Raw genomic sequence first — 12,957 nt, forward strand, 5'->3', positions numbered from 1 at the left:
AATACTAACATACTCACCACACAGTTATCCAGCCGTCACTTTCACTAATAGGGGCAATACTGAATATATAAGTGCAATACACTTGCTCACACAATTAGCACCTCGATGCTCAAGCCACAAGAAAAGATCCAACCTCAGGTTCTCCAGACTGGCCCAACATCAAACTCGCAGAGATCACATCTCGCCCTCGATCAGGGAATCACAAGGCATCAAGGCACGTATGATACTGAGCGCTCATGCGTGCATGCGAGCGCGTGGAAGGAATTTCAAGAGTTATTTTTCAAGCTGGATCAAAGACGCACGATAAGAATTCAAGAATGTGAAGTTTTTCCTAAAGGTTCTGCAGCCTCTCGAGGATAAATACAGATGTATCTGCACCGATCCGCGAGACTCTACTAAGCTTGCTCATGACTCGTGAGACCTATGTAACCTAGGCTGTGATACCAACTTGTCATGATCCAATCCCTGATTCGGTCGTGATGGCGCCTCTCGTGAAGACAAGGCCAACCAACTAGACCCAATACGTCCTATTTAAAGTGGTTAAACAGTTCATAAACAGTTTAAATGTGATTAAATGATAATAATTAGCAGAAGTACAACCCGAGATAGCCCAAACTGGGGTGTCACAAGTCACGAGCATCTATTAGAGTATAAATACAACTACAAGACCTTGTGAGCACGTGATTTTTGCCCTATATGAATTATTCCAACAAATTCAAAGTAAAATAATTTCTTTCAGTGTTTGCAATTTTGTTGGATTTTGTGGCATTTTCTATTAATTATTTACATTTGTCTATGCACGTTTATTTTATTTAATTCACGAAAATACAAAAATATCACGCACTGCATTTAGTAGTTAATTTTATATAATTAGTAAAATATTTTGTTTTGTAAAATATGAAAATCACAAAAATAGTTTAATTTGCACTCCTTAATTTTAACTTTGATTTTGAGTAGTCTTCTTTTAATTTATTTTTAATTAATTGTGATAATTTTTATTTTTAGGTTAATTAGTGTTTTCAGGTTAATTAAGTTCTAGTATTTAATTAAAATTTTAATTTAATTTTGAAAAGAAGAAGAAAAAGAATTATTTTGAAAAAAAAGAATTGAAAAGTTTGAAAGTTGGGCTGTCTTGTTTTAATTTGTCCAAGCCCAATGTGAATTCCCTCACCCCAGCCCAAATACTCGCCCGATACCCGACCAAAACCGGCCCAAACCCGCCCTTAACCCGGTCTCTTTCCCCACTAAAACCAAACGACCCCGTTTTAAAGGCTCGACAGATCTGGGCCGTCGATGTTGTTCCACCCAACAGACAGGAACTGAGGGTGTGCTTAATATTTAAGTGTCGGAACCCTCAGACCCCCACTCCTCCTCGTCTCCAACACTTCCAAAGACCCTACCGCAACCCCACCGTGCACCGCCGCCGGAAATCGCCCTACGGCGGCGGTAGGTCTCCAATAGCCACCCGATTTACACCCCAGATCCCTCTCCTTCTCCTCATTCCGAATCCACACTCCTTTTCCCTCGAATCACACCCGAATGTCTCAAATCTGGCTCAAACGATCGAATCCCTAACGCCTCCCTTGTTCTCTTCGGTGGCGTCACCACTACTATTCAACCCCAAATTAACACCCCATAACCCCCATGACCTCCTGTATCCAAACCCCTAACCCATACCCCTCAAATCCTTCAAGAATCCATCGAATTTTGAATCTAGGGATAGGCTCCGAAGTCCCAAGAGGTCAAAGTGTGTTAATCCTTGATTCCATGGTTTGCATGGCTACCTGCTCCTGCTCTTCTTAAGATTGAAGGTTGTTTGAACATGAATGTGATGTCGTTCACTTGTTCTTACAAAAAATAACTGAGAAACATCACTCTTCTTTTAAGCCAGTGTTTCAATTAGGTTTCGAGCCATGATTTGGCAAGTTCCTCCTCCCCTCTTGTATTTTCTTTCACTGTTTCATCTTCCTCCTCATCCTTTCTCTTTTGGTTTGGGTGAAGTTTGTTTGGGTTGTCTGAGTTCAAATTGGTTCCATCTCCTGTTATCTTTTCCTCTTCTTTTCTTTTTGTTGTGAAAGCTTGATTATCTGATGCCTTTAGTCCACCTTGTTTTATTTGTCTAAGTCTTTCATCATCATTTTAACCACCTAGTTAATGAAATTAGGCCCATCATTTAGTTAAATTGTTGTTATGAAATTAGATTGGTTAGTTCAGTCATTTTGCTTTTGGTTTCGGCTGCTTTTAAACAAATGGTTCCAGGCTTCTTTGTTTAGAGAAAGTTTGGGTCAGTTTTTCAAAATTAGAATCATCGTTTGATTTTAATTGGACTCTAAGGAATCAGAAGCCCAAAAAGGAATTGAACCTGGGTTTTTAACCCGTATCAAATCAGGCTTTTGGGTCAACTTGACCTGTGAGTTGCTGAGTGTGATTAAGGGGCATTTCGAGGGGTAGTCTAGGCAATTGGCCTAAAGAATCTTGAGTGTAACTGAATGGGAAGCTTCCAGGAAGCTGGGGGTAGGGATTAAAGTGAATTTCTAGAATTTAAGGTAGGTACACTTAAGAAAAAAAAAATTCAAAAGGGGGCAAAGTGCAAGCTAAGTTTGCCCTAGTAACTTGCCTATAAAGGCAGCTTTTATTGCCTTTCAAGGAAGACCCAAGAGACTTGAAAGAGATAAAAATTCTAAAAAAATAAAAATGGTTGAGAATTCTGAAACTGCACTGATTTTCAGCATATTTCTTTGATAAAAACTGATCAAATTCTATATCAGCTGGGGATTTCTTATCTTCTTCATTAGTTAAAATCTCTGAAAGTTTCATATCTTGCACCTGGGTTGGGAGATGGTTTGATTTTTGGTTTTTCTGGGTTTCAAGCTACTGTGAGGTCACTGTTGCATTGATATTGTTGTGCTCTTTGTTCTGCTGTTATCTATTGCTTCTTCACCTCTTTTTCCCTTTCAATTTCCAGGTATGCTTTTGAAACTTGGATGGAACTGAAACCTGATTGAGCTGTGTATTAAGATCTGCGATCCAGTTGGTTTCAAATGAAAATATCAGTCCCTATTATGTTAAATTCTACCCTGTTGTCATTTATGTTTTAGTTTAGCTTCTTATGTACATTTCATTTTGTTTTAAGGCTTGGATCTAAGTTTGTTTAAATGTAGCTGATTTAAAGCTATTTAGGTCTCTTAATGTGTATTAATTAAAGACTATGTTCTAACTTTATTAGCAACAATTTTCTGGCTGTTGGATTGTGTTTTGTCACAACCATGGTTTGAATGTAAGTCAATCGTTTCCTCGAATCCGATTGTGAAACAGAGTCAATCTTTTCCTCAAATCGGGATTTGAACCGGTGACTTAGGACACCATAAATATCCCAAGTGACAACTCTGAACCTTTTAATAAATAAATCCCGTTTCGATTGTCCTTTAATTGAAAAAACTCCTTATATACCACCTTCTCGGGGTGTATGTAAAAAGGAGGTGTGACATGCCTGAAACGTATAAAATAGGACTAATAAACAAAAGGAAGAGATGTGGTGCTGCGAACGCTAGCAGTCACTTTACTAAACTCTGATAACTTAGCCCCCGACCAGCTCAAAACCCGCTACCGGGTGAACAAATACCTGCATCTGCACACGAGGTGCAGGGAGTAAAGTGAGTACTCCAACTCAGTGAGTAATAAAGGTAAATAATAACAGAGCAGTAAGAAATCACAAAAAATGCATCAACATGTTGTATAGAGCAGTCCAAAACCCTTTGAATAAAAGCAGTGAAACTGTGAAATCCTTGGAAAAACATCTTAGCTCAGTTTAAACCTCTTTTAAAAATGACTTTTTCATCTGTTACGCAAATGAATGCAAACAAATAGTGCATATAAGCACGAAAATCCGCCCCTCGGGCACAACACTCAATTAACAGATAAATGCTAGGCGATCAAACAGATATCACATGAAGTAGCACAAACAACAGATAATGGCAGACAGATGAAGTAAAGTAAACACGTAGAATAGTACCAACACCGCTGTGGCGTGCAGCCCGATCCATATATCGCTGTGGCGTGCAGCCCGATCCATATATATCGTCAACGGTGCTCACTGGGGGTGTGCAGACTCTAGGAGGGTCCCCTTACGGCCAAGCGCAATATCAAGCCATCTCGTGACATCAAATCTAGGCCCTCGGCCTCATATCAATATCAGTATAACACTTCTGCGGCGCGCAACCCGATCCCATAGTATCCTCACATCTGCCCTCTGCCATACTCAGTCCAGAAATCACATAAGCCCCTCAAGCGTTAGTAAAAACAGTAGTCTCAGCCTCAAAACATCATTTAATATATCATTTTAGTTTCAAAACCAAGTAAAAGTGGCTGAGTTGTACAACAGTGGAAAATAATACGACTGAGTTCTAGTAGTTGGTCAAAACCGTGAGGAAATAGTGATAAAAATCCCCGAAGGGTTCAAATAGGTGGCTCGAAGCCCAACTATGGCAATCAGTCCAAATAATGATGAAAACAAATAAGTTTCAATCAAATACGCGGTAAAAGCGTCAATCGAGACGGACAAGTCACAATCCCCTATAGTAAACGACCCCACGCTCATCATCAAGCTCGTGTCTCACCTCAATATAGCACCACGATGTGCGAATCCGGGGTTTCAAACCCTCAGGATATCATTTACAATCATTATTCACCTCGAACCAGCGAAATCTCTAGCTCGTGACGCCTTTGCCCCTCAAATCGGCCTCCACGCACGTCAAATCTATCCAAAATCAGAACGAATGGATCACAATATGCTAAGGGAACAAAGCCCAAGTGAAAACAATCAATAACGGGCACAAATCCCGAAATTACCAAAAACCTGAGCCCCAGGCCCACTTCTCGAAACTCAGAAATTTTTACATCAATGGTTTCCTTATCCTTCCACGAGTTTATACATATCAATAATATCAAAATCGGAGTTCAAATGACCCCTCAAATCCTCCATTAAAGGCCTCTTAAACTCAAGCCCTAATCCTCCATTTTTAGCCCTTTAAACCCATTAGTTACAACCCTAAATTTATGAAATTCTACTATATGAATGTGTTTTATGTCCAAAATCCTTACCTCAACGAAGTCTCTTTGATTCCTCTCTTCAAATTCGCCCAAAGCTCCCAATTCCGAGTGCAAAAATGGTTAAATCCTTCAAAAATCGCGAAGGAAGACATATATACATTCTGCCCAAACATGATCGCATATGCGGTCCAAAATCCGCTTTTGCGGTACCGCATATGCGGTCAACACATCCGCTTATGCGGAGTTCATTAAACTGGCCTAAACCGTATCTGCGAACCACTTCCGCATCTGCACTTCCGCAGATGCGATCCCTTTAGCCGCTTCTGCGGTCCAGCTCGCCTGATCCATTTTCGCTTCTGCGATGATACACCCGCATTTGCGGTCCATAAACCGTAGATGCGGAAATACCAGAAGCAGCAAATCTAAAGCTGCAACACAAATTCCACTTTCCCCGCCAACCATCCGAAATCACCCCGAGGCCCCTGGGGCCTCAAACAAAAACACGAACATGACCCAATACCTTATTCAAACTTGTTCCAATCATCAAAACACTTCAAACAACATCAAATCCATCAATTCACATCGAATTCAAGCCTAAGTTTTCTAAAAATATATAAAATATGCTTTCGATAAAAAACCCAACCAAACCACGTCTGAATGACCTGAAATTTCGGACACACATCAAAAATGACATAACGAAGCTACAACAACTCTCGGAATTCCATTCCGACCCTCGGATTAAAATCTCACCTATCAACCAGAAATCGCCAAAATACTAATTTCGCCAATTCAAGCCTATTTCTACTCCGGACCTCCAAAACCAATTCCGATCACACTCATAAGTCAGAAATCACCCAACAAAGCTAACCAAATCATAAAAGATCCGATCCGAGCTCATATACAAATAAGTCAACTCTTAGTCAAACCTTTCAAATTCAAAGCTTTCAACTGAGACTGTTCTTTCAAATTCACACCGATTTCCGTGAAAACCAAAAACAATGATTTACATCAGTCAGAATACATCATACATGGCAACTCATGCCCGAGAACTGGAGATCAAAGTGCAAAAGCTCGAAACGACCGGTCGGGCCGTTACTTTGACACACCGATAAACAAGACTCTACTAGACACAGCTTGTAGACTCCCTATTACAGAACTGCTCTGATACCACTTTTGTCATGCCCCGAACCTGGGGGGCAAGACTGGCACCCACTGCCTCACCTATCCTTGCGTACCAACTTGCAACTAAGGGACTCTGAACATATGATGTCATACTTTGGCCATGGGCCACATTGCAAGATAACTATGAATGTTGACTAAATGTCAATATATAACTGGGCCGACAAGGCCGTCATAGCTATTGCAGCTGACAAACCAACCAAATATACATACAAGGCCTACAAGCCAAACATATTGTACTAACTGACAGGATATGTCTACAAGCCTCTACTGATGGATATACTATGATCGGAACAGCTCCTCGACCTACTCAAAACATATATACATATATATACAAGATGTACATAAGGCTCTAGACCCAAAAACTCTGAAAGGCATGGAGCTTACCGACCAAGCTGAACTCGGGCAACACTTATTGAGGAGGCCTAACCATATGTTTGTCTGACCTGCACGCATGAAATGTAGCGCCCCCAGAAAAAGGACGTTAGTACGAAATAATGTACTGAGTATGTAAGACAATATACTGAAAACTAAAACTGAATTGATAATATAATAACTGCAAGTAGCTGGAAGTCAAAGGTAATCTGAAGATATACTTACCTGCTGATACTGACTCAACTCTCTCAATATAGTAAGTAAAATAGTTGTTCGGTCCTATAAGGCTCGGTATACATATAATTGTTCTGCCGTAGTAGGCTCACTCATAGGCACTCAACCATACTAGGCTCTGTATCTCGAACAACTGGGCTCGCTCATAGGCGCTCGGCCATAGTAGGCTCGGTATATAACTTAACATCTGATCAGAGGTTGCCCAATAGGGGCCTGCCCATCGATTATAACACGATGGTAATGAAAATACTTTTAATACTGTATGTATGTAAATTCTCTACTCTCTTGACTGGAAGAAGGAAATACTCAACTGAATATGAAGTCCCAATAAGGAGAATATTATAACTTACAAAACTAGGAAAATATACGCAATTTGCGAGACTAGCAAAATATACATAAATTTCGAGATATGATTTTTTCTTTATGCCTCGTTATCAAACTTGTATAGTGACGAGATCATGCCAAAATGAAGGAAGAGCTTAGCCTTAACATATTTGTTCCTTGAATTATTTGCACAAAATGAAGCTTCTGCTTCTTTAAATCTTATGAACAAAATTTTGCTACCTTTGACATTTGAACTAAATTCATTCAGAAGGCAAAGTTTTGTTGCAAGCCTTTAAGATGAATGTGATTTGGAGTTTGAATTTTAGAAACAAAGGTCTGTTGCAATGCCTTTAAAATGAGAGTGATTTTGGAGTTTGATTTTTTTGAAATCAAAATTCTGTTCCTAAGACTTTAAATGTAAAGTCTTTTAAAATTGAATGGATTGGAAAGACTTGGATAAAGTCTTGGAAAGAATGGAAGGAACTTGTTATCCATTTGACACCTAATCAAGGAATGACTTAGTCATTTCTTGATAATGTGGCTAGTTTCCATGTGGGTTGGAGGGATAATTATTATGTTTTTATCCACATATTAGTTAATCGAATAATGTCCCGTTACCCGATAATTAACCAATTACCCAAAAATTGAGAATTATTACCACTTACTTAAAATATTACTCACTTTTCACATACCTTATACACTTTTCTAGCATGGGCATGTAGTACCTTGAATGTCACTAGTCCATAAATACCGGGTATTTTAGCTCGGACCGTATTTTACCCCAATATACCAAACTTGGACGAAAAATTCATTTTCTTTGACTTGCTTCCCCTTTCAACTTTGCGAATTTATTTATCACTTGTGAAATAGCATAATCCTTATAATCTCCAAATAATCTTTTACTTCGACTGATGTCAATTACCTTACAACAAATCCAACGTACAATAATACAGGGTGCAATATCGTCGTAATTTAATACTGCATAGCACAACATCACCGTAATGTAATTCTGCTAAGTGCAACACTGTCATAACTTAATACTGCAAAGCGTAACATCACCGTAATGTAATACTGTAGGATGTAATATCATCGTAATATACTAATGTAAAGGGTAACATCAACGTAGTATATTACTGCAGAGCATAACATCGATGTAATACTGCGGGGCGTAACATTTTTTAAAGTTAGGATAGAAATATTCCTAACAATATTGCTTAGTTGAATGTCGTACTGTATACATTCATGATAGATTCAATACCATAGATATATATGATTGATATATTGCGGATATACGAATAGTAAGGTGGGAACATGCTATTTCTACAAACGATTCAGTCAACTATCAATCATAGATAATTTATATTAACAGGTGTAATTACGAACTCAATAGAATTAATAATCTGACCACAAACCCCAAATTTCCATCTCATTTGATTAAAATTCAACCATAATAGCTTGCTTCTTATTAATTTAGTTGTTTACTTATTTAAATTTCGCAATAGTTGTCTTAGTAGAAAAAACCACCACTTTTAATTATCTTGAATAGTTAATTAATTTTAGTTAGCTTAGTTAATAATTATTCCGAGTCTCTATGGGTTCGACAATGGACTTTCAAGTCACTTTATTACTTGACGGCCACGTATAATTGCGTGTACAAATTTTTGGCACCGTTGTTAGGGACATAACAATTGATTGTTTAACTGAGTTAATTTTATAAGTTTCCTGTTCAAGTTTTGTCTTGTTTGATTTACCTGATCTGTCTCAGGTACTTGTGAAGTAAATGTCAGGGAAGAAGAATGAGGGTAAATATAAACTTGAACCCTTTGAGAATGAACATGAGACACTCTTCTACTTAAATAAAAAAAGTAACAAAAGAAGCAAAAGAAGCTAAAGCACGAGATATTTTTATAAAACTACAAAAAAGTTCTATATGCAGAAAATCTTCTCTCTAGGAAGAAAAGGAATAGTAATTTCGTCATTATTTTCCGGTCATAACTCCGGCAGCCTGTGGTGGAATTAACCAAACTTGGTGTCACAAGATACATAATCTCCTTACGAATAATACCCAATTGGTTTCAACTTCAGATATATAGTCAATTTTTGTAGATCTTAATTTCATTTTCACGAGTTACTGTAGCAGACAGTGTTCTTCATTCAATTTCAGCGATTCAGCTAATTCCAACGCTACTTTTCAGCACAACAGCTTGTTTTGATAACGTGAAAGTGTTCTTTTCTCTTCTAAGATTGGTTTGAATTCTAAGCTTCATTTTAAATCGAATTTACTGTAGCATAAGCAGTAAATAACTTGAAGCTAATTCAAATTACAATTTTCTGTTCTCTTCTCTTTTACAATTTGGACTGTGAAATTGGATTCACAGCCATAAGCAGTAAATAACTTGAAGCTAATTAGAATTATAGTAGCATTGTTTTCTTGCAAAGCTGTTGCACCTGTGTCATGTAAGTAATCTGCTAAACAATTTCAACTGTAATGGACACACAGGCAGGTGGCCAGCCACATTTGGAGGCTGCGTTGCGTAAACAACCTCCTCCAAACATGGCACAAACATCAGGGAACACAAATACCAACAAACAGCTGATGGATTACTCCAAACTACTGAAACCTTGCACTTTAAATGCTGCAATACAGGAGCAATAGGAAGTTGAGACAATTCCTATTCGTCCACCTACAATATTGAATGGAGAACATGTTATTCAGTTCATAGAAGTAGAAGTAGAAAGGATGGATATCATCGAAGGATTACAATATGCAATAGTTGGTAAATGTTCTTATGGAAGCCCAGAAATTCAACAACTGCGTAAGTTAATACCAATTCAATGCGGAATTAAAGGTGAGTGTAACATTGGATTTCTAAGGGATAGGCACATTTTAATTAGAATGACGTTAAGGCAGGACTATCTACATTTCTCATCAAAAACTCATTACATAAAGGATATGGATGGCTATCAATATCAGCTTAGGCCATTGATTTACGACTCAAAGTTTAGAGCAGATGAAGAAACACCCAAGGCAATGGCTTGGATTTCATTCCTAGGTCTATTGCCAACCTTTTTTGTGAAGGAATGTCTATTTTCTCTAGCTTTAGCAGTAGGTAAACCTATGCATCTAGACATGGCAACAATTAATAAAACTAGACCTAGTTGTGCTAGGGTAAAGGTACTAGTTGACTTACTTGCAGATCTGCCTAAAAAGTGAGGATGGACATAGTCAATGAAGCTAAAGGAACAACAAGAACTGAATGGGTGAGAATTCAATATGACATGCTGCCTAAATATTGCAGACATTGTAAACTGCAAGGGCATGATCAATTTGAATGCTGGAGGATACACCCTGAACTATATGTGGAGAAGGAGAATGATAACCAAGCAGATACAGGTAAGAAACAGGACAAAGGGAACTCACACTCTATAATGATATTATCTAGTGGAAAGGTCGTGGGTAATGTGAATGTTACAGCAAAAGAGCAATGGAAGGAAGTGAAGGCAACAAAGTTAGAAATGTAGTAAATCCAAATACTAGTCTCACTAATAATGGATTGGAGATGGCACCAGCTAAGCAGTTGGAAAACAGTAAGAACAAGGAGGGTACAAGCACTGTAGAGAGACAAGTAGAAGCATATAGCAACAGTGGTAAGGATTTGGTGGCAGTATACAATGAAGATAACGATCATGTTCAAGTAGCTAACAAATTTGCAATATTACAAGGGATGGATGAAGAGGAACAACTTGTTAATCAATTGGCAATGGTGGCAGCTAATGTAGCAACAAACAGTTCAGCACTTCATAACCAAGCATCTACAAACCAAAAACCAAAAAATATGGTCAATAATGAGGGAAAGTTAAATCCAGCAGCACAAGCTTTTCATCTTAACTCATCGGGGATTAGTTCGACTAATGGTCTAGTTAATGGAAAGGAGGCATCAAAAGAAAAAAACGATACCGCACAATGGGTAGAAAGAAGCTTCAAGGATAAAACAGGAGAAGGAATAGTTAAGATCAATAAACCATGCAAGGAAATCCCATCACAAGTTACATTAGTGAACAAGGTAGTTAATAAAAATCCGAAGTCTCAAGCAGAAGGGTCAAAATCGTCTACATTTAAAGAAAGAGTGCAAGAATGTCGAGGCAGGCTATGGGAGGCACAAAGGGAATACGATTCAGAGGAGAACGAAGTACCACTAGGAGCACAAGCTGATGAGGAACCAAATGAGAATGACAAAGAAGAAGATGAGCAAAGTGTAAATGGAGAGATCCATGCCAATGACACCAATACAACTGGTAATTATTTAATAAAGGAAGGATCAGAAAATGTTGAGCACATCAATAATTTGCAGACAGCAGAAGTCGCAGAAATTAGTAACTATGAAGGAAGAGGCCCAGAGGTAAATGATCTTGGAGGAATAGAAGATGATCAACTTCAGAAATCACAAGAAGACCCACAAGGACACAACACAACAGAGAAGGAGAAACAACCAAAACAAAAAACAGAAATAGTAAATAGTACTGTTACATTGGAGAAAAACCAGTTGCAGCTGTTTAATAGAGGCGAAGAGAAAGCATTGGTCCCTAAAAAGAATTCATTTGGAGCTACATCAGGAGGGAAGGAAGACAATGATGAAGGAGAAGAACCTAGTAAATCAGGATACGACATGGATCAAGAATCAACTACCCAACACCTTATGAATGCTGCAAGGAAAGGTGCTTATCACCTACGCAAGTGGAAAAGGCAAAATCAGCAGCAAAAGGAAAGAAGAAGCAACAAAAAGATAATTTTGCAGCACCAAAAGATGGGGTGCACACAAGGAGAACGATAACTAAATCCAACAATCAGTGATGAATGCTCTCATTTGGAATATAAGGTCAGTCAACACACAGCAGGCCTTTGAAAGGTTGACAAAAATGCATAGGCAAAAGCACTATGATTTTGTAGGATTAATGGAGCCAAAGCAACAAGCAAAAAAACTGGAAAGGTACAGAAACAAGATAGGACTTGCACAGGCAATTTCAAATGTTTCCAATAAGATATGGGCTTTTATAGATGAGGTATTTGAGGTAACTATTATGTACAATATGGTGCAACAATTAACACTAAGATTGTTTCATACTGAATCGCATGTGGAGTTTGTCCTAACATTGATATACGCAAAATGTGATGCAATTGAGAGGATAGAATGATGGGATTCATTATATGCAATGGCAAGGGATATGGAAGCACCATGGCTTGTAGGAGGTGATTTCAATGTAATATGAGAAGAAGAAGAGAAGTTTGGTGGGTTACCTATGTCATTGAATGAAATTGATGATTTTCGACACTGCATTAACACTTGCAATCTTTTCGACCTTGGATTTAAAGGCAGCATATTTACATGGTGGAATGGAAGAGCAGAGGAAGACTGTATATTCAAAAGACTAGATAGATGTTTGGCAAATGTTGAGTTCCAACAAACATTTCCAGGAATAGAGGTGCAGCATTTGTCAAAGACTGGTTCTGATCATAGTCCGATGGATTTGAAGTGTGATATTAAGACTCCACCTATAAAAAAAACCTTTTAAGTTCTTGAATTTTTGGGTGGAACATGCGACTTTTAAAGATGTGGTGAAAGAGAACTGGTCTGCTGATTTCAGTGCAAATCCTTATATTCTTTTTAATCACAAATTAAAAAAATTAAAGAAAGCCCTTTCATTGTGGAGTAAGGCTATATTTGGAGATATTTTCCAAAAGATAGCAAGTATGGAGGAGGTAGTAATGGTTCATGAAGCAGAATTTGAAGCAAATCC

General features: G+C 38.2%; 1 protein-coding gene across 1 annotated transcript; it reads left to right on the forward strand.

Moving 5' to 3' along the window:
* Positions 1-10,721: 10,721 nt before the first annotated feature.
* LOC138886126 (uncharacterized) lies at positions 10,722-11,993 on the forward strand. The gene has a single exon (XM_070167160.1). It carries the CDS (start codon positions 10,722-10,724, stop codon positions 11,991-11,993), a length of 1,272 nt encoding a protein of 423 aa, XP_070023261.1.
* Positions 11,994-12,957: the final 964 nt, after the last annotated feature.

Source organism: Nicotiana sylvestris, chromosome 2 (assembly GCF_000393655.2).
Source record: "Nicotiana sylvestris chromosome 2, ASM39365v2, whole genome shotgun sequence".
Taxonomy (NCBI): Eukaryota; Viridiplantae; Streptophyta; class Magnoliopsida; order Solanales; family Solanaceae; genus Nicotiana; species Nicotiana sylvestris.